This window comes from Panulirus ornatus, chromosome 68, assembly GCF_036320965.1.
Source record: "Panulirus ornatus isolate Po-2019 chromosome 68, ASM3632096v1, whole genome shotgun sequence".
Classification (NCBI taxonomy): domain Eukaryota; kingdom Metazoa; phylum Arthropoda; class Malacostraca; order Decapoda; family Palinuridae; genus Panulirus; species Panulirus ornatus.
The window spans coordinates 14,546,869-14,574,141 of NC_092291.1; the positions used below are offsets into that span (position 1 = coordinate 14,546,869).

General features: G+C 46.1%; 2 protein-coding genes and 1 non-coding gene across 4 annotated transcripts; 1 reads left to right on the forward strand and 2 right to left on the reverse strand.

Annotated features, from left to right (window-relative positions):
- Positions 1-1,015: 1,015 nt before the first annotated feature.
- LOC139747252 (protein O-linked-mannose beta-1,2-N-acetylglucosaminyltransferase 1-like) lies at positions 1,016-19,083 on the reverse strand. Its single transcript, XM_071659338.1, is given in 18 exon segments — positions 1,016-1,513; positions 2,437-2,546; positions 3,517-3,703; positions 5,556-5,743; positions 5,896-5,973; positions 5,975-6,098; positions 6,241-6,501; positions 6,707-6,777; positions 7,055-7,182; positions 7,485-7,713; positions 8,116-8,247; positions 8,249-8,320; positions 8,800-8,876; positions 9,688-9,738; positions 10,423-10,787; positions 12,636-12,828; positions 14,611-14,838; positions 18,948-19,083. Coding segments are annotated over 15 exon segments (2,007 nt in total). The 5' UTR covers positions 10,517-10,787; positions 12,636-12,828; positions 14,611-14,838; positions 18,948-19,083; the 3' UTR covers positions 1,016-1,308.
- On the reverse strand, positions 4,071-4,186 carry TRNAL-CAA (transfer RNA leucine (anticodon CAA)). Its single transcript has 2 exons — positions 4,149-4,186; positions 4,071-4,115 (listed from the first exon to the last, which is right to left on the reverse strand). It is a non-coding gene; the product is annotated as a tRNA-Leu (tRNA).
- Positions 13,599-20,474, forward strand: LOC139747250 (protein O-linked-mannose beta-1,2-N-acetylglucosaminyltransferase 1-like). Of its 2 annotated transcripts, XM_071659335.1 has the most exons (11): positions 13,599-14,292; positions 14,618-14,824; positions 14,913-15,129; positions 15,540-15,667; positions 16,733-16,803; positions 17,630-17,890; positions 18,107-18,302; positions 18,405-18,595; positions 18,954-19,131; positions 19,282-19,394; positions 19,687-20,474. In XM_071659335.1, exons 2-11 carry the CDS (start codon positions 14,651-14,653, stop codon positions 19,856-19,858), a joined length of 1,701 nt encoding a protein of 566 aa, XP_071515436.1. In that variant the 5' UTR covers positions 13,599-14,292; positions 14,618-14,650; the 3' UTR covers positions 19,859-20,474. The 2 variants fall into 2 exon arrangements, with proteins under 2 accessions (XP_071515436.1, XP_071515435.1); XM_071659334.1 differs by having other exon boundaries at positions 13,599-14,824.
- The last annotated feature ends 6,799 nt before the right edge of the window (positions 20,475-27,273 follow it).

Genomic DNA, 27,273 nt, shown 5'->3' on the forward strand with positions numbered 1-27,273 from the left:
CCATCACTTCCCTCCAAACCAAACCCTTTTCCAACACCACCCTCTTCCTCACAGTGCCCCCCACCCTCCTCCTCCTCTCCTCTCCCCCTCCACAGATGCTTCTCGAGGCAGAAACTCGCTCTCTCTCCACTACTGCCTACCTCCCTCCCTCCCTCCTGGAACAGCAATGTGATGAGCAATATCTTATTAATGATGTTTTGCCCGTCTGCCCCCCCGGAGGCTCGCCGGCCGCCGTGAGAACTCACACACATGAAGGGCGGCCCTGCTCACTCCGCCCGAAAATTGGCGGGGGACGAAATCCTGACCAATTGTTGAACCGCCCTATTTCCGAGGACGTAATAGGCTTAACAACTGGGAATACGGTGATGGTGTTGGGGATGGTGGTGGTGGTGGTGGTAGTGGGGTGATGGAGGTGGAGGAGGGTTGGGGGGTTGGTGGTGGTGAGGAGGAGGGTTTATTGATGGTGAGGAAAATGAATAACTGGTGATGATGAAGATAATGTCGATGATGATGATGATGATGATGGCCAGCAATGAAAATGAATCTCTTTCTCCCTCTCTCTGTATATATATATATATATATATATATATATATATATATATATATATATATATATATATATATATATATATCCACACAAATCTGAGAGGTTTAGGCGAGTGTATGGTTGGATGAGAGAGTTGATGGAAAATGGAAGGCTGGCGGATATATATGGGGGAAGAGAGACACGGCTGTTGGCCTAGGTACAGGGATGCAGGAGGAAAAAATAAGTAAGCACATATAACAAAGATATGGAATGTATTCTGGAAAGAGGATTGGATAGATTGTCTGTGTGTGTGTGTGTGTGTGTGTGTGTATGAGAGAGAGAGAGAGAGAGAGAGAGAGAGAGAGAGAGAGAGAGAGAGAGAGAGAGAGAGAGAGAGAGAGAGAGAGAAATATACCATCACAAGAGAGTTCACCACACCCACAAACTTATTCCCCTTCATACAGAATCAAGACATACTTTATACCTACCACACAAACTTTATTACTATTTACTTTACAAAATCACAATGTATCTTTACAATCACCACGTCTCTGAGGATCTCTTGTCTACTGTATTCCATTTCACTCCCCCTTCAACGGGTCGTTCTCTGCTCTCTCAACCTCTTATAGATTAAGGGGATCTGTTAAAGTGGTTCACTGGACATGGCCGCGAGGTGTGGTGGGGATCTGAAGGTGTTTCATGCTGTCTCAACGCTTCAGGAAAGCTTTTGAGGTACGGGTGATGATACTGGCGAGGTTGGAAATCCTCAAACGTCCAACCTCTCATGGGTTTGGAGGTTCTGTGGGCTGAGCGGCGGGCCTGGTGATAAGGTTGGTGAGGTTGAGGTCTGGGGTGAGGTTGGGGTCACGGGCCAGGCGGGGGTTTTGCTGGAAGAAGGTCATGTCCCAGTCATCTCTGTACCGGGCGGCATCTCGCAGGTCCCGAAGCCCTGGCTTGTACAGCTGGGTCCTCGCGGGTTTGTGAACACTGGGGGGGAAGGTGAGAGGTGGACTGGGTGTTAGTACAACCTAGGGTTGTACACTATAGATGGGTCGGAAAGGAGTTGTGCACGTTGGGGAGCGAAGGAGGAGGAGGAGGAAGAGGAGGGAGCAAGCACAAGTGTGAGGCTTTAAGACAACAACCACAACAGAGGGATGAAAGTGAAGGAAAGCTATGCATTCGTCTTTCACAAAGAGAGAGAGAGAGAGAGAGAGAGAGAGAGAGAGAGAGAGAGAGAGAGAGAGATAATCTGATTGGTTACAAAGGTGTGTGCGACAGATAGTGTGAGAAAGATATGGGAAACAGGAGTCATTCCTCTCTCTCTGCGTGTGTTTTTATATGTGTGTGTGTGTGTGTGTGTGTGTGTGTGTGTGTGTGTGTGTGTGTGTGCGAGAGTGGGTATGCACAGAATGGAGAGATATGTGTAACAAAGGAAGAGGAATATGCTGCATAGAGCAACAGCTGATGACTAGTAAAACATGTTTATCTTCTGAGTATGTTACGAAGGTATTCATCATCCATGTATACCTCATCGACAATATACTGCATATCAATGTGTGATCCAAAGCAGCTATATCTATCTATCAGAGGGGATTCGAAGCCTTGCCTTTTGTATACAGATGATACCTGGTTACCTCACTGGGAAATCATCTACGTGATTATTCACTGATAACTAAAGTTTGGGAAAAAAAATCACGCAGGCTCATCAGCTGATCCGTGACGTCACTACGGGTGAGCGCGATGACTGGCCGAGAGATGAGCTCGGAAGAGTTGTCGTACTGCCTTATCCACAGGATGTACTTCCTACAATATAATTCCTACATTTTTTTTCCTTGATGCATGCTAGTTGTAGACATTCACTAACCCCAACTACAAGCAGATACAACCTATTCTCCTCGCGTGGGACTTACCAGAAAGGTGAGAGAGGGCAGCCAACCAGGTAGACCAAAGTCCCATGCCACCGCAGTCGTATCAAGCCCTTGTAGATCTCCCGTGTGCTGTGATCGTACGTCCGGAAGCACTGTGAGGAGAGGGTAAACAAAAGTGTCGTTCACAGATGTCTAGAAGCATCGTATGCAGGCATGACTCTAACAGATAACCTCGTTATAGAACATCAACTTTCCAGTTATTTCATTTTCCTTTTGTACTCGTCACGTGGAACATCTGTTGACTACAGAAAATCCCTTTCCCTAAAGCACTTATAACCAGCATAAACCCAAAGAAGTTCCAAATATCGAATATAAACCTTCATAAACCTATAAACCACAAGAGACAGTGAGGGGAGGAAAAAATCATAATAGTTCCTACTGGTGTATTCCAAACCCATTGTGAAACCTATTGGAACTCCCCATACTTCTCTACAACATTACCCACACCTCACTAAGTATGTCACTCTATAAACCTACCAATACCATTACAACAAATTTCCTTAATGTTCAGAAATACACCATAACTTCCTAATTCATTTCAGTCAGCGCAAACACTCAAAACAACTTTTGAGAAAACAAAATGTGTTAAGACCCATCACACTGGCCCGACTAACAACCAATAAACTACCATTACTCCCAACAAACCTACAAAAACATGTACAGAGACAAGTAAACCTGCAGGATCTACAGAGAATTCCATTAATATATCCACAACTCCTAAAAACCTCTGTCAACCACAGCCCTATATACCTTAACCCACCCACCATAAACCCCATTAAACCCATTATAACCCTATATATATCTCAATAAACCCATCATAACCCTAAAGAAACTTACTAAAATCCCCACATACCTTAAGAAACCCCCTATAATCCCTGTAAACTTAAATAAACCCATCATAACCCTCATGAACCTTAATAAAATCCCCACAAACCTCATAACCCCCACCGTAATCCCTATAAGCCTAAATAAACTCATTATAACCTCATGAACCTTAATAAAATCCCAATACATTTCAATAAACCCACCTAGCAATCCCCATAAACCCCAATAAAAACCCACCATGAGGAAGATCCTGAAGCTTTCGTACTTGTCGCTGTGGTCATGGGCGTAGAGGTAGACGACCAGGGGTCGTGGGCTGTTCCGGGGCGCCCAGGTCATGTTGCAGAGGTCACGGCGGGGCGGGGTCACGAGCGTGGCTACCTCCAGGTCACGGCTCAGTCGCTCGTCGTACGTGCTTCGAACGACTCTGTTCGCGGGGTGTTCATGGTGAGTGTATGCAAGTGTTTTATACTCGTATTGCCCCTTCCCTTATCCTTGTATATATATATATATATATATATATATATATATATATATATATATATATATATATATATATATATATATATATCACGTCTTAACCTTACGTTTACACACACCTCAGCCTACGCCAGGTACCCTGATCGACCCCAAAGGAGAGGATGAACAGCTGGGTTGGCTGTGAGCTGACTGCATCTCCCGAGGGACTCGAACCCTGGATGTCTCTCTCTTAAGATTACGAGCATCACAACAACACTTGAACAACTCCACTATAAAGGTTGTAACAGCTCGAAAACGAACAAATGAAAAAACTATGTCAGGAGTGGGATTCGAACCCACGCCCTCAGAGAGGACCAGAATGCCCATGGCCCCTCTATCGGAGGGGAAGCTACCTTGAGTCTGGCGCCTTAGACCACTCGGCCATCCTGACGTTGTACTGTGGTGGTTTAACCTTAATACTATTCCATCCAGACGCGACCATTCTCCCGTTATATGCAGCCATTATGACGATATACTCGGCCATTCTCCCGTTATATGCAGCTATTATGACGATATACTCGGCCATTCTCCCGTTATACTCAGCTACTTTGACGTTATATACTCGGCCATTTAGTACTTATATTCAGGTATACGTTATACTCGGCTATTCGGTTATAATCACCTATCCTGCCGTTATACTCGGCTATTTAGTCGTTATACTCACCTATCCTGCCGTTATACTAGGCCATACTGACGTCATACTGGTTCATGCTGTGTAAATAGCGATTAGTACTGCACAGGAGAGAGATCTACACTCGTGGGGGCCCTTGTGTGTGTGAGTGTGTGTATTCCTATCTAAACGTTATATCACATAACAGGGAGAGAGTTCTATACTCGTGGGGGCCCTTTTGTATGTGTGTGGGTGTTTGTGTTCCTATCTAAACGTTATATCACATACGATGCTCTTTCTTACATAACGCTTAAGACTCCATAAAATAATACTCGTATTGTATCGGAATCTCAGAACGAAAAATCACAGTTTAAGTGCACATAACTTTACCCAACTATGAACTCCGATAATCTCCTATAACTGGGACTTATCAAAGCATGAAGTTATAACCCTCACTGTAGAATAATATGCCTCGGGCTCTGATCATAACGTTCATGGGGAGGAAAACTTTGGGTTATGACCCAACTCTCCCAAAATACATTAGCTCAAAAAAAAAAAAAGTGTCGCTTACTCTGCTGTATACGTTTCGCGTTCCTCCCCTTTACAATATCATCCATGTCATGAAATCTAGCAAGGCTCTCAAACCAGATGGTCTGTATCACGGACCTTAAATATTCATTACTGATAAGTACTAAAAAGAGTCTCTTAATGGTACTAAGTAGAGTCCATAACATTGTACTCAAATATTCCTCATTAACATCAACTAAAAGTACGTCTCTTGTTGGCACAGTACGAGGAGTAAACTAGGGTAAAAAATACTCCCAGACGGCGAGGGGTATAAAAGTCTTTCTTTTTTTAACGGTGTTGTAGAATGAATGGGCACTACAGCACTTTGTCTTGGAGAGACAGTACAGCCACTCCCTTGCCTTCGAGAGACAGAATAGCCACTCTCTTGCCGTCTAACAGATAATATAGCCACCCTCTTGCCTTCTAGAGATAATACAGCCACTCCCTTGCCTTCTAGAGATAATACAGCCACTCCTAGAGATAGTACAGCCACTCCATTGCTTAAAAAGACAGCACAGCCACTCCCTTGTCTTCGAGAGACAATACAAGACAACACAAGACAATAGACAGAGTACCAACTTACTCGTTGATGTCCATGAGGGTAACTTCTGGGAGGAGGTTGTACACCATACGGTTGAAGAAGACCTCTTGCTCGAAGCCGCTGACGTGGACGCCAGAAGACCCCATGTGGAAAGTCCTGGACACCTCAGGAAACACGACGTCTCGTCCCTTCCGGAGGTCCTCAAACGCCAGCCACAGGTCCCAGTCTCCCTGTGGAAAGAAAAAGGTGAGGTGTGAGTCCTTGTGTCATTCTGCTGTGCTCCTCATACCCACATCCTACAGCGAGTACTGACTAATATTTCTGGGTCTGTCAACCATAATAATCTCGATAGGACAAAAGAATCCGGAACGTCATCAGCAACACTCACCCATGGTGGCACCCACATCCTGATGACCTCACTGGCGTAGCGACGGGTGACCATCCAGCCGTACATCGGGTACGGTGCGGGCGCGCAGGAGCACCCGCGGGTCAGAGGCCGTGTCGCCGAAGCTGTTGCTGCTGTAGGCGTTGACGCAGTACACGCTGGGGTCGCGGTCCAGTACAGGCGACACCTGGTGGAAGAACCTGCGGTTGGGGGAAGGGATTGAAGATGACTCAGGTTCTAAGAGGATTAGCTCTATCCATCTATTCACATACCTATTTATCTATCCTTCTACCTACATTTACCTATCCATCTACCTATCTATCTATGTGTCTATCGCCTCACCTGAGGAAGTCAGGGGAGAGGATGAGGTCGTCCTCCAGGACTATCGCCTTGTCAGCTCGGGGGAAGTACTCGAAGACGCTGTGGAGGGCGAAGCGAACATTGGCGTTGGTGCGGTTCTTATCGTCGCCCTCAGGCCTGTGGATCACCAAGCCCACGCCCATCACCTCTACCAGGGCCAGTGTCTCCTGATTGGGGCCGTCCACAGTCACCAGGACCTCCGTCTGCCACGCCCCCGCCATGGTAAACAGCTGACGGAGGAGTCTGCGAAGACCAACAACGGAAGGTTGGATACGAAATTTATGAAGAGGCGTGAGCTTCGAAGTTATTTCCATAATGAGCTCTAAAATTTCTAACAGCGGGAAATTTTCCCTTTTTGAATTTCTTCGGCACAGAAACCAACGGTAGGTCTGTCAAATGGCAAAGGTGATCGACACTGCAATACAACTTTTGCACACTTGTAGCTCACCTGTACAGATAGTACGGCTTGTTGGCAGTCACCACCACGACAGGGATGCTCTCCTGCGTCGGGATGAACGGCTGTAGGGGGAAGAACAGAACAAGAACTGACTCGCTGAAAAAAAAGTGAATTTAAAGTTTTGAAATGGGGCTTATGGCTCAGAATACTTAAAGACTTCTAGTTTGTAGTATAAGCGTTTCCAACTTAGAAAACAGACTCTGAGGTACAGAAACTTAATTCAGGATACAATGCACGGTTAGGTTACATTACTTACAGCTCCAGCAGTTTAGATTAAAGGCAGCTGTCTACTGTAGCTTTCCTGTATCAGTGGACCAAAGAACTACTGACGCACAGTACCTGTAACTTGCGGGTCTCTGGGAAGAAGGGACGATGGCAGATGCACAGGTCACTGTACCCTTCGTACCGTTCGCAGAAGCTGGCTTGACGGCGGAGTCCCGGTAGGGTATACCACGGGCACCGCACCTCTAGAGAGAGAGAGAGGAGGACATAAAGGGACGTCTTGCATCAGAAGGAGAGGAGGGGCGCTATCTCTTTACGTCACAGGAGGGAGAGTAGCTACGGTACCTCTGCATTTGCGAACATTAAAACATGGTACTAAGCCAATCTGAAGCAATTTAGGGAACAAGGTGCAGCTTAAAGAACAAGAACGTTTTCAGCAACTTAGAGAACAAGGCGCAGCTCAGAGAACAAAATAACACAGCCACAGTTATCTACGAGCATATCGAGAACGCTTCTTCAGAAACCTTACACCTCTTTCTGGACCAACTAGAACAGTGCTTGCCTGGTTCAGTCTTGTGGACGAAGACTTCTAGTGCAAGACTAGATGCTGGGTAGCGTCCTAGTTCTCTGGTCGTCCCTGCCTCAGCTAGCGTGGGTCCACCCATCACTCCCACCCACGACCACGCCTCTCCCTGTGCCATCTGAGCAGCCCATGTCGTCCCGAGGCCCTTCAGGGCATCTTCGGCGCCACGCCCTAGGAACATGACCCACTCCGGCTGTAAGCAGGGAGAGTGGAGGACGAGGCGTGAGAGGTGATGGTGTTCATGGGTCGTGGGGAATGATGTGATGGGGGATGGTTTGGGGGTGACCGATGGTGATAGGGGGGCTGCGCTGCTGGAGGAGTGACGGATGGTGATGGGGTTGTGGAAACGTGTGTTGGGGCTGCGGGAGTGGTGAGGGATAGTGAGGGATCTCGGGGATCAGGAGGAGCTGATGTACGAAAATATATTCTTATACCAGTACGTATGATAGTGATGTACTCGTATTCGTACATGTGGACGTAGATGTATCAGACGATTACACTCTCTCTCTCTCTCTCTCTCTCTCTCTCTCTCTCTCTCTCTCTCTCTCTCTCTCTCTCTCTCTCTACATATCTACTTGTCTATCCCTCCACTTACCATGCCCACCAGTACGACCACCCTGCCCGGCTGCACGGCAGAGAGGCACGCCGTGAGCCGTGCATGCTCTGCTGGCTGGTACGTGCGGAACTGTCTGGCCATCATGAGGCGGGCACGGGCCTCGTGCACGACCTAGCACGTGCACGCCCGAGTGCACGCCGCCGTGCCGCACCGACGTGACCTCCTCACCCACACGTTCGTACACCTGAGAATATCAAACCGTTACATAAAACAGCTAAGTAACCAAGTAATCAAATACGCAACAACAAAAAAAACAAGCAAGTAATAATTAAAGGAATTCATTAAAGATAATCACAAAATAATCAATTCAAAAATTTTTCTAATGAGAATGATAAATGTAATCATTAATCTAGTTATAATAATGGATAAGTAATGATACAGATAAATATGCACATTAACAGATGGGCAGGCAACGCCATGCAAACACAAAAGACTAAACAGACAGACAAGTAAACAGATACTCAGGCAGTGATACAAACAGACAAATTATAGGGATGTGAAGAAAAAAACAGTCACACACACACACACACACACACACATGCAGATATGCACACAAGCAGACAGGAAAACAGAGATATTGACGGAGGGGAGTATGACCAGACAGTCTGCCTAAACAAAAGACGGACAGACTCACAGAACAGACAGAAACACAGACACACACACCTGTTGGTCGTCGATCCGAAGCTCCACACTGGTTCTGTTCAGCCTCACAGACAACAGGGTGTGTCTCGTCCTCGCCTCTGTCAAAAAAAAAAAATCATTTCCGATTCATGTATAAGTCAACTGAAACGATAAATGATTCTGGAATATCATGCATCTGTAAACAGATATCTCTCTCTTTCTCTCTGAAGTAAAGAATAATCATTGCCTCACCCGCGCATTAAATGATGGTTGCATGATAAATGAGTTATCGGTGATACAGAAGAAACCTCCTTCTCACAATGGTTTTCTAAATACCAGAAACCAATCCCCTGATAAGGGTATATCACAAAGTGAGACCATACACACACACACACACACACACACACACACACATACACAAACACACATACACACACACCATACGTTTTCCATTGCTCTCTTGCAGTAAAGGGGAGACTATATGAACGAATGACGTGATCCATTTCAACTGTGTTACGTTCTATAACATTCAATTATCACATAGTTTAAGTCTGAATCTGATATTCCAGTTGGCATAGTTAGTTTTTTTCTTCTAACAATGACAAAACTACGATATAATCCAATCACACGTAATGTTTATGATAAGTTCTTCTCTGTGCCCCATGTTGCCAATTTGTTTTCAGTGACGTAAAAATGCCTCGAATAATGATCATTAACAGCGAGTGTGAACGATGGTATTAATAGTAAACGGCTAATCAATAGTCGTAAAAATGAGTTACCTTTCAATACATTCAAATGTGATTTCAAAAAAAGTACACACGTCTTAGTGATTGGTTCAAATTTCATGGAAATGAAACTTAAAAGGTACCAATGTATGTGGTATACGTACATATACATGACTAAGTATACTTGTAAATGAATGACACTCACCTTGTATGCGGCCGTGAGCCTCCAGGTCGTAAGGGCGGAACCCTCGATCCCCTGTGTGAGAGGAAGGAGAGTGATAGTGAGAGTCCCTGGGAAGAGGTGAGTGTGGTGAGCGATGAGAGTTGCCGGTGTGAGGTGAGAGTACTGGTGTAAGGTGGGTCGGGTGGTGGTGAGAGGTGAGGAGACTCTTGGTTGAATGGTGAGAGGTGGTTCATGGTGACAGGTGTTTGGAAAATCTTGGTTTAGAGGTGAGAGTGATGGACGTTGGTGAGAGGTGGCTCACTGTGAGAGGAGGAGGAGGAGGTTGATATATCGCCAGTGATAGTGAGAGGTGAGAGAATTACTGAGTGCCAGTAAGAAGTGAGAGCAATAGTGAGAGGACTGGTAAGTAGTATGAGTACCACAGAGCGAAAAACTCTCCCTCACACACATGAATCACATACACATCAATGTGTAAATTTGAGTATGGTGCCAGTGAGCTGTTCATTGTGAGTACTGTTGATGTTATAAGTCGAGTATGACTGACGTGGTATGATAAGCATACCCTGATATGGGTACGACGTATGTGATATGCCCAGCATACTTCAACATTAGTGTGAGACGCAGCGCAACATTAGTATGTGACGCAGCACATGTGGTGAGGTTAGTACTATACTTCAAAGCACGTATGTGACGCAACACAGGCGATATGCTCAACGTAATTCAAAGTATGTGACGCAGCATATGGGGTATACTTACGACCAATATTTCTCCAGCGTATCGACAGTTCACCCTTGACCCCCGTCACGAGAGCCGTCACCACCATCGCCATCTGCAGCCGTAGCACCCACATGTTACGCCCGTCACGCAGCGTTACCAGCAACGCGTCACTCTCTCCCGGCAATGTAGACGGCACACCCCGACACTGCACATTTCACTGACGTGAACTTACGTCGGGTCGTTTCCGTGTCACTGCAACGCTTTCATCGTGTGAAGCTCTGATTTCATTCACTGCTTTCACAAGGGGGTCTTCACCTATAACCCAGCGATCACACCGGGAGAATTTCAATCGAATGTCACACAAATAACTAACTTATCACCAAAGGAGTTCACGGTGATCCATTCTGTCAATAGAAATAGACAATAAAAAATGAATAAAAGTCATTCAACATCTTGTGAATAAATTCTATCTTTTTTTCCAAATGATTATATAAATATGTTTTGCACTGCGTAAAAAAAATACCGATTACATTTATCCCAATGACGAGAATAACGAAGTAACTTTTAACTAAGTCAAATGAGCATTCTAAGACTTTGCTTACGATAGGTGGGAACCTGAAAATCATCTTATCTTAAACTGTTCCAGGACCCCTTTCTTGAATGGGGTCCTGGAGTTCATCCAAAACCTACTTCCATGAGCTCCTGCAGCTGCAAGACTGCGCTACTTCCAGTAGCATGGAAAGGATGGACTCCTTTCCGAGTGAGGAATTGTTCTCTGACGAAACTGTACTCCTGATGATGATACAGCCTCGGCAAAGGTGACCTTTCCCACTCGCCTGTGTTGCCTCACGCACGCGGAGTCCGGGGCAACACCCAACCCTGAAACTGACGGCATGATTGACCTTGGCAGTGGCCAAACCCGAAGCCCACATAAACAGCCTAATCAACACGCGCGTTTTCTTCCGCACGTGCAAGCAAATGAGGGATAGCTCATGTCTAGCGTCGCAACTACCTCAAAAATCAACACTGATTTCAGTTCCATTACACAGAGGGGGTTTTAATCCTATAACCTACGGCTACGTACATCATCAGTTTACAATAGCACAACATGTACAGTTATTTGGATTTCCAGGGATAAAACAGCTTAACGGATCAGCAAAGATAAGGAAACGGTGAGTTATAAGGACGGCGTGAAATGATCAACAGATGCACTTAATGCGAAACAACGCATAAATCACTTCAGACCAATACACAAACATTACAGCAAATAAACAAGGCAGTTATGAATTATGTTCCTTGAAGTCACAGCGAACGCTATATTGGCACGAGACACAATCGAACCGATCAGCTGTACGGTCCACTGGCGTTCCAAAATGACAGCGAGTACACAGTCCAGCAATCCTCAGACAGGGGCAGGTACTGTCATCACGAGGTGGGCTCCAGGGTTTGGCTCAGTTCCCCGATGCCACCTCAGCTGAGAGGCCGCCCCCAGGCGCCCAGAGGGACGGCTGCCGGATAGTACGATCTTCCCGACACATTACGTTCCCGTTCGTCTCATTTCCCTCGTAGTAATTTGCCGTTGTAACTGTACTGGTTATACAGTTTGATTCTGACGATGGGGTTTCAATCATTAAAGTGAGTGTCTTAAGCAATATATCATATATTCTATTTTTTTCTGACATTTCGTATGACTATAACACTGATTATAGTTCTGAACAGATACATTTCTCATATGATTAAATCTTCGAGGAACTGTGGTGAAAATTTTATAGAACATACGTATTTTTTTTCATACTCGTCCATGAAGATTAAATTAAGATATATGACGTTACGAGGAATCTCGCATATCTGAATGAGGAAAACAAGTGAGGAAAATGGTCTGCTCTGGTGAGTTGTGCTGGGCTAGCTCACACAGACGTGGTGTTGTGTGGGTGTCTGTGAAGGCTGAGGCAGTGTTGTGTGTTAAGACTCGACCTTAAACATTTTACAATAATACCATATATAAAGATATGGCTATCCATATATCAAAGAAACTTCGGTATCGTGGAATAACAGTGACGTGTTATTCAATCACTAAAACTGTTTAAGGAAACTAAATATTGCTATTCTAAAAGCTTCAAATATCGTTCTTAAACACTAGTGAAGATTCTACTCAATACATCTCTAGATTCGGAATCCAGTGAAGAGATTCATCTACCAGAGTTGGAGCTCCCTCCCATCATGACTCACGAAGGGGGACTCAGGACTCTAACCTTCGTCTGCGACAGTATGAGGAACAGGGGCCGGCGGGCGTCCCGCAGGGTCGGCCGCTGGGTCCGCGGCGATATACCACTCTTCCTCGCTGCTGTCTTACACCCTCTCCTGTCGCCTTACGCCGCAGCCTCTCCTGACGTCGCCGAGGGGCAGGAGGCATGGAAATACTTAGCCAGTAAGTTCATAAGGTACCTGGTGAATACAGGGATGGAACAGTGTACAGATGTGTAACGTCATCACAAAAGATTTTTCCACAATCAGTTTGCTCAGGATTAGGATAATGTATCAGGACATTATACAAAAATAACAATAAGCTACGCAAAAGATGACCTAACGATGTAAATACTGGACATTCTCATAGACATACTAGTGATGGTAACCAATTACACTGCAGACAGTACCGTTAAAGGTAATTACAAACCTCAGCATACAACGATTACTGTTAATTACAGCTTCTGTAGTTTCTACAAACCTTCGGACAGAAACATTGATAAGCTGAACTATCTTTTTATCGACCATTTTCTCCAAGAATCATTTTCTTCCTGGCTAAGATAAATTCAGTTTAGCTGATGATGTGGATAATGGAAGCCCTTATATAAAGATGATTAACATAACCTTCCTTTCCCTATGGCTGGCAGGAGTGGATCCTTCGCTGAGACCTATGACAGTCCCAGCACCAGCAGCCCTGGGAGGTAAGGTCCTGGCTCCTAGCGCCTCCTCTCTAGTTCCCAGCTCCAGGAGGGAGGGGGAGGAGAGAGATAATGGGAAGAAGTAGGGGTATATGGATGAGAGGGAGGGAGGGAGGGTTACGGAAAAGGCAGGAAGTGAGGGATTAGGGGGGAGCGAGAGAAGAAGAATGGGAGGCAGGAGAGGGGTGATAACGAAAGAGGAAGAAAGAGACAGAGTGAGATAAGGAGCGTTTGAGACGAAGGAGAACGGGATAGAACGGTAAGATATCAGAAAGGGAGAAGAAGAACGGGAGGCAGGAGAGGGGTGATAACGAAAGAGGAAGGAGGATGTAGAGTGAGATAAGGAGCGTGTGAGACGAAGGAAAATGGGATAGAACGGTAAGATATCAGAAAGGGGAGAAGATAATAATGAGAAGAAAAGGCAAAGACTGAAGGGAAGGAAGTGGAAGAAAACACGAATGAAAGAGAAGGGTGGAGAGAGAAAAAGGAATACCAAGAAACATTAATCATCAAGACTACTGGGAAATTCAAGGCGCAACAATAATAGTGTTGCCTTCCTCGTGTTGTTGTGGCTTTCACGACCCATGACGTGTGGTCATAATGAGAACTCTATAGCTGGGGAATTTAGATGAATCTACCAGTAAATTCCAATTATCAATTTACCTTGGCCACAGTTAGTATAATAATACAATAAATAAGTTAGCTGAAGGAACTTTGTTATTTTCACTCTTTCAAGTATCTTCGACACTTTAATATCTATCTTTCTCTTTCTGTCAAAAAACTGGGCTTACCTTCCAACACCTGGATTCACCTATCAACATCCCTGGGCTTACCTATCAACACCCTGGACTCTCCTGTCAACCCCTGGGGGTCACCTAGAGGTCATGCAGGTGGCGGAGTAAGTCACCTGGAGGTCACTGTACAGGTCAGCGTCGCCAACGTCACCATATCCGTCGATGGCAACGTGGTATGTGGGTATTCTCTTTCATTTTCTTGTGTCTATTTTGTTCGTCCATAGTAAGAGTACTTGACTTCGAAACCCTTTTTTTCTTTAATTACCCTTAAGCACAACAGTACAACCCATGGTGATGATGATGATGTCTTTGGCCTACCTTATCCTTGAGTGTTATGTCAGAGGCCAAGCCATCACACCCAAGGGTCGTAACTTCGTACCCAAGGGTCGTACCTTTGGGCTCAAGGGTCGTATCTTCCACCTCTCTTTTTATCACTTTTCCATCTAATACTCCCATGAGAACCTACCGTCACCTACTGACAACCTACGTACCTTGCAGGTGTACGAGGTGGGCGGTGGGGGCGTGCCGGAGATGGGGCACCGCTGGCCGCACTCAGGGGTCCACCTGGTGGTGTTGGATCCGCATGAGGAGGGACGGGTCATGATGCGACAGAGGTTCTTGACATACCAGCCAGCTGAGCACCTCGAACTCGCCGCAGCCCTCTCGGCCATCCAGCCCGGACGACTGCTCGTCCTCGCTGCCGTGGTGAGGACGTCTTCCTAACAGAGAAAAAGAGAAATAATAATATAAAAAAAAAAAATGACAGGAATTAATTCCTACTTTTCTCCCCCAGCCAGAGTGGGTCATGTTCCTGGGGCAGGCTGGGGAGGCAAGCCTGGTCTCACTGGGGTTCAGGTGGCCCCAGCGTGTGGCCTCGGGGGAACCATGGGCAGGGGTGGCCATCCGTGGCAGGGGAGTCGTGGCCGAGTCTGCTGCGACGGTACAGTGGCAGCAATACCCCGCCAACACCCTGCACCTGGTGGCCTCGCTGGATACAAATATACCAGACGGTAAGCAAGCATGAAGCACAAAGTAACGAAAGTAAGTGATGTAAAATACAGTGATGTATAAACCATGTATAAAACACAAGAATCAGTTCACATATTAAGAGAACGTATGTTCCAAAAGAAGCTATGCAGGTGTAACCTTTTCTTTCACCTACAAAAGACGTGTATACCGTCAAATAAAAGCTGTACAAATCATACACGAGACTATACTAGACACAGACAGCTGGTACGATGAAGCAACTGCACTGAGTCCCCTCATAAAAGCTGGACGCATGTGCAAATTTCAGCGCTAGTAATGAGTGGACCGAGAACTTTTGAACTGCTGGCGGGTGCCAGGTATTCAAACATGGGGAAAGAGAACTAAAACAAAAGTAGAGTGGGAAAAAATCCTATTTTTTTTTTAAACTCTTCAGGACTAGCGTGCGACTGGTTCGATGAGCCGGGGTTGAGGCTGCAGGCAGCCTTCTGCAGGAGGTACGAGGGCTACGGAGACCTGTGCTCCTGCCGGAGTCCCTTCACACCGGGCGTGAGGTACCTGCAGGTGGGTTGGCTCAGTGTCCATCAACGAGCAAGACTCCTCCTCCTCGCTGATCTTCTGCAGGAAGAACAACTTTCAACTTATCTTGAGTGGTTGGGTTCTTTTCCTTCGTTAAGCCGAGGTAGACGGGCTCTTGCTCGTTGAACAAGTGGGCTCTCCTCCTCGATGAACCTGCACAGGAGGATGTCTTCATCATTTATCTAGAAGTATCAGCCTTTATCAAGTTACAGAAATCTTCTTCCTCAAGCTTGATAGGTTATTTCTTCTTCGTTGAGCATCAATATGTGGCTTTTGCTTCTCGATGACCTTAGTTAAACCGACGGGTTATCTATTTTTCGTGTGTATATCTATCCACATACCAACTGCCACATCTATCAGGCTATCTGTCTATATGCGCTGTGCCTTCTCCACCGAAACAAAGGAATGGAAGAGTAATGTCAACGTGGGAAAAAAAAAAATATCGCCAGTGTAGCTTTAACAGATCAACAATATGTCAGATTAATCTGTTGAATATATTGGGATATACCAGGTGCCTCTGACATATTTCTCACTCAGATGTAAAAACGTGATGGATTAATCTTGAATAAATTTGGCTTAAGATTAGACACACAGATTTCCATCATATACTGGAAACGTTTTCAGGCTTGGACACTTTGGTTGCACAGCTCAGTGTGGTGTTCGTGGATGTGGTGTTGATGGGCGTGGTGGTGATGGGTGTCGTGTGTTCATGGTCGTTGATTGATAAGGAGTTGATCGGTGCGGTGGTGATGGTCGGGGATAGATGATGCGTAGACGGGTGTGTGTGTGTGTGGCGTTGATGTCTGTGATAGGTTGATGGTCGTGGTGACGACGCATGTGGGAGTGATGCGTGTGGTATGGAGGAGCGTGATGATGATGATGACGGGCGTGGTTCGTGTGAGTGAGGCGTGGAGAAGCGTGATTTGAAACTGGTGTGGCACCGACGTCTGTCCTACTCTGCGGACGGGCTGCACCTGCGACCATCCGTGGTGCGAGGCAGCGCTGAAGGGCGAAGGTTTGGTACCCATGTGACGGGTGTCTCCTTTACAGGAGCGACTGGTGACGGAGGAAGACATCCCCGTGGTGGTGGTGACGGCCAACAAGCCACGTCACCTCTACAGGTGAGTGCCTAGATCAGCTCTCTCTCTCTCTCTCTCTCTCTCTCTCTCTCTCTCTCTCTCTCTCTCTCCTTTCCCGTCACGACAGGGTAACAAGCACCCCCTCGCCACTAACCTGCCACAACATGGACGACTCTGTCAGGACCTGCTAAGTCGCCAGATTTCGGACGATACAAGTTTCCAGACTTGCCAATTTGTTGCAGCACGAACGGTAGAGGGGAACTTTGGTCTCCCTACCCTACAACAACACACGACAATATGGCGACGTTCAGGATTAAGGACTCAAATAAACATCAGTCCAGTGCGACGTGGAATATGCAAGTTAAAATAACTCCTCCTCCTTTATACTTAATCCCAGTTTCCCGCGTCAGCGAGGTAAGGTCAGGAACAGACGAAGAAAGACCGCACCCACTCACATCTATTCTCTAGCTGTCATGCGTAATGCATAGAAACCACAGCTGCCTATCCACACAAGGCTCAACAGACCTTTCCAAGGTTCACCCTAGCCGCTTCACATGCCTGGGTTCAATCCACTTTACAATACGTCGATCCCCTGTAAACCACATCGCTCTAATTCAGTTTCTCCCATGCACACCTTCCACCCTTCTGCATGTTCAGTCAACTCCTATAACTACTAACCTATGCATGTAAAATAACCTCAACACCTAACTTACCACAGATCATAGCACGTAGTTTCCAGCCTCACCTCCCTACCCCGACCTCTTCCAACACGAGCAAATTTGCATCCTCGCTGGGCGGGGGTCAGAGCCGACCACCCTAACAACACGCGGAATCTGGAATTCCTCAACTTGCTCCTCCGTATTCCCAGGCTGGTGAGGAACCTGTTCACGATCCCGGGTGCTGGCCAGACGGAGGTCCTGGTGGCTGTTGACGGCCTCCATCAGGAGACACTGGCCCTGGCGAAGGTGATGGGCGTGGACGTTGTCGTCCATAGGCCTGAGGGCAACCACAACACCCGAACCAACGCCAACATCCGCTTCGCCCTCTACAGCGTCTTCAGGCGCTTCCCTCGGGCTGACAAGGCGATAGTGCTTGAGGACGACCTCCTCCTCTCGCCCGACTTCCTCAGGTCAGAAACATTTGCTTGGGCGTAAGTATATACCAAAGTGACTCTTTAAACGTCATGACCTATAGCGATCCTTGAAACAGCATGGGTTAAAGGAAATCTTTAAAACCATGACCTAAAGTGATCCTTCAAATCGCATCACACGTTACCATTTAGGACAGTAACTTAGCGATCCTCAAGTAAAACAGCTAACCAGTGACCACCCTTCTGCGTTACCAGGTTCTTCCACCAAGCGGCGTGGCTGCTGAACAACGACCAGACCATCTTCTGCGTCAATGCCTTCAACAGCAACAGCCTCCCGGACATCGCCGCAGACCCCGGCAAGGTGCTGCGGTCGGAGTCCTTCCCGATGTACGGGTGGATGGTGCGCCGGCGGTACGCCAGGCAGGTCATCGTCAACTGGATCCCTTATGGAGTGAGTTACGTCCCTTTTGAGAGAGAGAGATAGATAGCGAGTGCGTGGATGAACCCCAGGGGCCACGTCTTAAAACCCACGCCCGAATTCTCTCCCCCACAGCCCGGGGACTGGGACTGGTGGCTGATGCGGGCGTGGGCCCAGCGCGGACGTGATGTCGCATCGCCCGAAGTGTCGCGCACCTTCCACGCCGGCACCGCTGGGGCGCACGTGGACGGTTTCGAGCAGCACATCTATTACAACCGGATCATGACCTCCCGCGACCCGCGCACAAGGCTCCAGAACCTCACTGGGTAGGGTAATGGAACAGACTAAGGTTAAAGGTCAGGGAAAGTCAAGGATAAGGGTATGGATAAGTCAGGGGGTCTTGCTGGGCAAAGACTCGATGAAACAAGTAGGGAAAGTTTCTGAGGAAAAGGAATGTTGCTGTAATTCTAAGCTGCCTTAGCTGTCCAGCAACAGATCCAAGTACGTGTTACCCTTTGACCTGTCTGCAGTACGTCATCTACCTTGATACTGACAAATTGGAGAGAGAGAGAGAGAGAGAGAGAGAGAGAGAGAGAGAGAGAGAGAGAGAGAGAGAGAGAGAGAGAGAGAGAGACCTACATCAACTACCCAAATAGAGGCTAACCTACTGGTCCTTACCCTCAGCGTTATCCTGGAGAACTACACGAGGAACCTGGCGGCGGAGATCCAGGCGGCGCAGGTGGTGACTCCGGACCCGAGGGAGAGGAACTTCTTGCCCAAGGGTCACCCGGGGCCCTTCGTCGTCTTCGTCAGGGCGGGCACCAGGAACGACGAGTTCTTTGGCTTCAGGATCTTCTTAATGGTAAGTGAGCTGGAAAAGGGGAGAAAGAGCGAGTGAAGGAGCTTGACTTTGATAGAAGTATAGAACCTCACTGGTGATATCAGAGAACCCCTTAGGACGGTACGCTTTAACGACGTTACACCACCGTCATGGTGGTACTCTCTCCCACAGAGCACCAGGACGTACTACTGGGACACACGCGAGGTGTTCCGGGGCGTAATGAGGCTAAGAATCAGGGGCCGTCTACTGTACGTGGTGGGCTGCCCGCTCTCACAGCTCTTCTGGTGAGTTCTGGGGCGGGGCGGGGCGGAGCAGAGGATGAGAGGCGGGATGGGGAGGGGCAATGAGGATGTGATGCGGATTAGGGTAGGGTACAGGGACAGAGCGAAGCAGTGGGGCTAAACTACTGAGCAGATATAAATCAATAATTTTTAAATAATTCATTTTCAACTCACTTTTAACGTGACATGCAAAATCTTAAACCATCCATACATTTTGTCTTGTGCATTGACTTTTCATGCAATATAATGTACTCCGTTAATGAACTACTCTCCCTTCTTTCCCCTCCTCCACCAGTCGATACAACCCTATGGGGACCGCGATCCTGGCCCCCTCTGGTGACCTAGTTAGGGAAGTCTTTAGGCTTAATGACCTCTATGAACAGGGCCTCTACGACACCGTCACCCGGAGAAGGTCACCGACCTCCGACCTCCTGCAGGAAGCTGACCTCCTCAACTACATCACTTGACCAACGGATCACACTTTCCGAAAAATACATTCTAAGAAAATTGTAACAAAATTCTGAAAAACAATAACAAAAACAGTAACGACCTCACCAGTTAAAGCAACAGCGTAGTTATCATTCCACAACCACCACCAAAAACAACACAAACAAGTTATTAAGTCACCACTACCATCAACAGCAGCAGCAATAGATTCATTAGCCACACTGCATAACCTAATTTATGTTAAGTTCTTTGACAAATGTTCCAGCCTAACCAATAGTGATATTATCAGTAAATAACTGACAGATATGATAAAGTTCCTTTCATTACTTAACAACTTTATGAACATGTTAAGTCCCAGTAGTGACAGCCTGGAGTGACTTTCCCTGACAAAAACAATTACTTAAACTTTGTTTCAACGTCAACGAAATTTACAAGACATTTTCGCTCTGTGCTTTAATCCCTGAGTCATGATGGTACAACACTTCAGTTCGATGGTACGATCCATGGGTAAGACAGCCTAACATTAGACATTTCAACCCAAGGGTCGTACCGTTACTGATGGGTTTCTTAATGTTCATTACCCGGTCACGCAATGTACTAATTTGTGAATAAAATTCCTTTGTACAATATTCATAATTAGCATGTTTTAATCACCCATTTCGACGTAACGTGTAAAACTTCATTAACTAAGATCCGTTTAGCCTATTCATGATATTCAAGTCCCTGAGTGTATTGTTTACATTTATCAGGGAACATTAACATCAATCACAAAAGAGGGCCGTTACCCATTTGCCACTTTTACAACACTATTTTATTATCGGAGTTGTGAATGCGTGTTAAGGGGATAATGGCAACAGACAATATTGGTTGAATTAATTCACACTTTATGTAAAACGATTAATTTCTCAGTTAATCATCGATAAACACTCGTAATTTTCGTAAGTTAAGGGGGTTTATTCTCTCTCAATTGTACAAGTACGGTATTGTAATTATGTAAGTTATATAATCGAACACGTGACTATGCCTACGTTACTGAGTTAGCTGGCAGGGATGCGCGGAATTCGACTGGGCAGGACAGTGCCCCGTGGAAGCAACTCAAATGAGTTACCAGGGGACGGGGGTCATTAAATTCGTCCTGACACTTCATTACCGTATATAATCGACGGTCAAAGGCTGGATTATTGTACTGGACTGGCTTGTGAATGAAATCCCTCTCGAAAAATAAAGTCCGAAACATCAAAATTCTTTCCAATATCACTGGCCGACCTTGATGGAACTAAGCATTTGTTTAAACAGGCTCAACGAGGGGGAAGCTTGCTTTGAAATGGTTCATGACATTTACCACTAGTCATCTGCAATGGCTTCCATCGATGGCGATTTTACTTAATGACAATTAAACACGCTGTATTCTTGGTGTTTCTATCCTCCTTCATTTAGTGTACCACTTTGACATTTTTGTAACGAGTGGCGAACCATTATACCCACAGGTACACTACGTATGTATGTGAACGTGTCACACCGGTGGACTAGTTCCCATCTCTAAGTGCTGTAAGGACCAAACACATTAAACAATAGTGAACACTGAAACTGTATCTGATTATGAACTTCTAGCACTGCAAATACTGATAAACAGTCGAGGCAATATGTAAAACACTTTTAGTGGCATAGGCGCCATAACAACTGAAAATCCATTACGGGTAACAGAAACAAATTTTATTTGTAGCACTGTGATATCTTACCTTGCTATATGAATAATTCAAGTACACGACAAATTCATATCCTTGAACTACACTGCTCCACTCAAATAAACGTCCACTGAACTTTTGGCGAAGACATGGAAACAAAAGTAAACAAATCACTGGCGAGCAACTTGCCAAGATTCCAAACAACGGGTTTGTTATTTGTCACAAAACCTTTTAAAAAGCTGTCTTATGCAATGGTCAGTCTCACGTAACATGCCTACACAGTTAACGGTAACGTTAGCCACTTCATTACTTGCGGATAATTACGGACAGCTGAAGGAAACACTAGATAATGAGACGTACCCAACTCCCGTTTCCATACTTCAATCGTACCTCGTGTTTACGTGTAGTTACCGTTTTCGCCACCAGAGGGACAGTCACCAGGGTATTTGGCGCCCGATTCAAATCAGATTTTTGATCTCGGGGGGGGGGGGGGGGGGGGGGGGGGGGGGGGGGGGAATCTTTTGCGGGTACCATCTCTCGAGAAGTGGATATTCTGGTTCTACTTACCACGTACGAAACAGACAAGAGCCCATATGTACCATAAGTGCTATATGTACCGCAGGTTGGGAACCCCTGTCGTGCGGGGTGAGGTAAGAGTGGAGGAGCCACCGCTGCTGTCGTGAATCAGGAGGGAATGGAAAAGACCATGCAATCACTACACCCCCTAACTCATCACCATACACCCCACCATCACCACCATACACCCTTGCTACAACCACCACACACCCTAACCATTACCATACACCATAACCAGCATTCAACAATGACCGAAGAGAGGGGAGCGGGAGGTTAACAGTTATAGCTGTAAACAACGAGTGGTTAAGTTCCAGAAGACTCACTAACACAGTCCTGAAGCCGCTCACCACCGCCGTTCGGCTGCACACCACCGCCGTTAAACCGTAGAAGACGGGGCCCACCACCACCGCCGCCGCACTTAAGCCACAGTCTTCTTCTCCGGTCGGCTCGGCTCCTGATGGATCGACCGGAGTCCTGACGCCGTAGGTTCCGCGTAATGACTTATTTACTGATATTGATGGCCAGGATTGGGAGAGCCATTCATCCAGGTGGCGGCCAGCGGCGGTGGTGGTGGTAGGTTGTGGTAGAGCGAGAGGAGGGTGGGGAAGGGGTTGTAGGCCTGTGGTGGTGGTGATCGTGGTGGTTCTTAAACAGAGGATTGTGGTAGTTACTGGTACTTGATCATTGTGGTTGTCGAATGGTAGATTTTGATTGTAAGGCAGCGATAGACGATGTCACCTGGGACCATTAAACAAGGTGGTGACATCGCTCAAAATTAATCTTGAAAGCAGATTATTAATCATAATCAATATGAAGGGAACGATTAATAGGGCTGGAAAAATGTAATCAAATTATATGCAGCCCACTTCCTCCCTGATCACTTCCCTCTCATCCTCCCCCCTCGTTTTACATCCTAAATCCCCTCCTTCCTCTCTCCCTCCCTCACTCCCTCCCTGCCACTCCTCACCCCCTCCCATTCAAACCCACATTCCCTATCCTCTACTCCTTTCCTCCTTCCTCTCCCCTCCCAAGTTCTCTCCGTGTCCTTACTTCTTCCCGTCCTCTCCTTCACCCCCAACTTGCTCTTCTCCCCAATTCACCCTCTGCCAACATTCCCCCTCACCCTTCCCTGGTCTCCCAACCTCTCCCCCTCTCTCCACTGTCACAAGGGCCTGCTAAGATGTATCCAGAAGCAGTTCCCTCACTCTCGGGCGCCTGGTGAAGACTAATGATGTTCAGGTTGCGAGTCGGTTTCTGCGCCGTAATGACATATTGAATGATATTAATGAAACCCACGTCGACATCCATCACTCCTGCCCACTACCCACCACCATCACCTTACACCCACTCCAACCCCTCCTGCCCTCCCCCCACAACCCCCATACCTTCTACCCTTTGACGCGAGCTCAGGGAGAGGAGAGGGAGGGATGAGGAGGAGGAGGAGGAGGAGGAGGAGGAGGTAGAGACAATGATGGTTTTGGTCGTGTGTCCTGGCTGATAGTGGTGGTGGTGATGGTGGCGGTGGCTGTGGTTGGAGGTGGGAGTGACAGCGGGTGTGGCGAGAGGTCGAAAGATTCAAAATGGTGCAAATGGGGGTACGAAGTGATGGTAATGATGGCAGCAGGAACGATGGTGTCCTAAAAGGTATCATGGCAGCAGTACTTTTCGATCAATGTCATCAATAATTACGGTGGTGCCACATCTAGCTACAGTCAAGCCTCAATAACCATGAGGCTGTACTCACCTACACACAGTGGCAGCCTCAGTCTTCCCTTCCCCGCTCCTGGAATCAGTGGCAACCTCTTAGGTGTCAGCAGTGGTAAGTTCCAGTACCCACGACCACGTCACTGGCTCCAGATCTCTGCGAAGTGCTGGAATCTACGGAGTCGCATTCTGCAACAGTGGCAATAATAGTTCCAGTAGCCACGACCGCGTTATTGGCTGTTCCAGGTCTCCGCGAAGATCTGGAACCGACGAAGTCGTATCCAGGTCTCCTCCTGCCCACAAGCAAAGCGACTGGTCATCGCGAGAGGGATCTGTAGGTCACTGTACAAAAGCATCCATTCAGGTTTTTCCAGTGGCTACCAAAAGCTTTGCTGGCGACTGGTCTGCCGCTGCTGCTGCTGGTGGTGGTGGTGGTGTCGTCCCTGCGAGGTGCTGGAATTCTGGAGGATCGTATGTAAAACCGTCCATCCAGGCATCGAGCCCGCTCGTGTTCCATGCCCCGTTCCTTCATCCGACTTTCATGAACGATCCTGTACAACGCTGGCTCACGAATGATCCTTCTCGCCCGACAGGGTCGTCACTTCCCTCGCTGGGATCAAAAAAAAAAAATAAAAAAAATTAAAAAAAAAGACAAGGAAGAAAAAAATGAAATGGGTCACGCAAAATTCAGTTTTTTTTAAACATAAAATCTATTCACCTTTATCTTGGACCGAAAATAAAACAGATGAAAAAAACAAACAATTGGTCATATCTAAATATTAAGCCTATAAAATGCATGAACCAAACACACACACACACACACACACACACACACTCAAAAACAGAGCTAACAAGAACACAGAGAACGGTTCTTCCAATATCTACCCAGGTTTAACTCTACGAGAATATCTTCACTCTGAACCTAACGATCTTACGCATATCTGGGAAACCTCTAAATGACCCCTGACCTCAACGGGACGAGGTCAGACCACCTTATCATACCTAAGGATCGTCTGGTGCTCAAGGGTCGACCCCGTCGTGCTCAAGGATCGACCCCGTCGTGCTTAAGGATCGACCCTGTCGTGCTCAAGGGTCGACCCCGTCGTGCTCAAGGATCGACCCTGTCGTGCTCAAGGGGATAGTGACAGCCCAGGGTGATTCTCTGCGTTTAGAGCAACACATGGCACGACACATGACACGACACATGACAACACATAACACGACACACGTCACGACACATGACACAATGCGCTTCAGCAATTTACCGGACTCCATTACCAACATGGTGGTTCCCGGACGGATAGAAAAAAAAATTGTATATATATGCATATAATTGTCATGTTTTTATATACATTTACATATTGGGATGCAAATGTCTATAATCACATAAAGATACTGTAATTTTTTGGTCATGTTAATTGTAGCACTAATCTATGTGCGTGATGTATATAGAAAATTATAATCTAGATGATTTACACAGCGGAAGCCAATGATATAGATATGCAATATCTATACCTATATGGTCGCAAATATGCATGTTACCTCTCTGGAAAATACAGTAACACTTCATACAGTAATGTAGTCTGTATAATACATGAAAGTAACTCTGCTTCAAAAAAAAAATTCTGCTATTATATCAATTATAGTATTCTTAAGAGAGGTAATCACTTTTAAGGTGATATTACAAAAAATCATGTGTTTAAATAAGGGTTAATATCCTTTCTGACCACTGAAGTATCTATTAAGTTTCCCGCGCACTACTTTACTAAGACAGCATAGACGATAGATATAGAGGTATACATATCCATGAGATAGACAGGTACACTAAAAAAAAAAGAGAATGTTAATGAGATGGTATAGATCTAATTGTATATCCTAGAATCCTGATTTATATCAAATATATACTTTAAATGTGTATAAACAGTGGAAAGCCAAATGGGACATGTGATGGCTAGAGAGCGTATCCGCTGGCGTGTTTTGCTCTGCCATTCCCGCCAACACCCGCCCCGGCCAGCTATTTCCCGCCAATTACTGCGCGCGGAAATGAAAATCTGGGATTGTGTGTCGTTCTATACGTTTCCCACAACGCACTTATTACTTGTTTTCATCATGAATTTTCAACTTTAATGCAATTACACCTGGCTGGTGATTTGCTGCACCGTCAATTATGGTGTCCATATTCTAACCACAGGAGTATTGTGTGTGTGTGTGTGTGTGTGTGTGGGTGTTGGGGGGGAGGGAGTTTCGAAGCGATGGAGATTTGCGTATAAATTCTATCATAAAATTGGAAATTAACTGGTAAGTTTAATTGATTTACAGAACTTATCTTAAAAAAGAGGTTCATTAAATTGGGAAGTTTAATGCAATTACCCATGGTACACAGTAGAATATTAAATAAATTGGGAACTTCCATACAAATCAACATGGTAGTTATGCTAATAGGAAGGTTTTAATGGAATAGGGAAGACTAATTCAATTAACCAGGGGGCTCCTTTTGAATTAGAAAACTATCCACCAAAAAGAATTTTCAGAGCGCTTAGAACTCCATAATGAAGTCTTCCTGGGGCAAACATTACACCTACTAATTCACTTTGAGTTTCACGAAATACTACAGCATGTTTCTTATTACGTTATTTCATCGATGATTCATCTTTCTGTACACCTCGAATGCATTATGTCACTCACCAACACTGCATGTTCTACCTGTAACCCCAAGAATGCTGCAGGTGGCATTTCCTCACGTCTTTTTCGTCGCATTGAGGATCGTCGAACGCAATGCTTCATGGGTCACGAAAGACGCCTCCTAACCCGCTCCTGTTTACTCCCAAGAAGGCGTCGAGCAGTCGCTTGGTAAACGAGGGAGAGACGCAGCTAAGACGCCGTTGGTAAACATGCGTTACCGGATGGTGTCTGGTGTTCGCTTCATGTATACGTGGAGTAAATCGAGGGAAATAGAAACAGAGATCCACCATGCTTTCGACTGGACTTCAAACGCTGTGGAAATTCTTTTGATACATTGTTTTCCTTTACTGATCCTTGAGGACTTCTTGATATGCTGTCGAACGCTCGGTGATTGTCTTTACTTTTTCCAGCGAGTTTACTAATATCAGTATTTTACATGTGTATGTGATTAACTACAACACACACACACACACACACACACACACATATATATATATATATATACATATATCACAATACCCTCCAACAGCCATGATTCGAACCCAGGACCTTTTGCGCTGTAAACGGGAACGCTAGCCTGGCTCTCGGAGGGTGTTATGTTTTCTATGAATGTGCGCGTTCATATGCACTATATTCGTGTATATATATATATATATATATATATATATATATATATATATATATATATATATATATACAAATAAATCGATGCAGATGGTCATAAACAGACAGGTAATCAGACTGGTACACGTATGGATCAACTGCTGAAGACGCAACTCCACAAAGAC

Bases quoted from the DNA above. Each gene is read 5' to 3' on its own strand.
- LOC139747250 (XM_071659334.1), top strand. From the start codon at position 14,651: ATGGGGCACCGCTGGCCGCACTCAGGGGTCCACCTGGTGGTGTTGGAT. The intron at 15,668-16,732 runs GTGGGTTGGCTC...TCTCCTTTACAG, and splicing joins CGGGCGTGAGGTACCTGCAG to GAGCGACTGGTGACGGAGGA. The intron at 19,132-19,281 runs GTAAGTGAGCTG...TCTCTCCCACAG, and splicing joins GCTTCAGGATCTTCTTAATG to AGCACCAGGACGTACTACTG.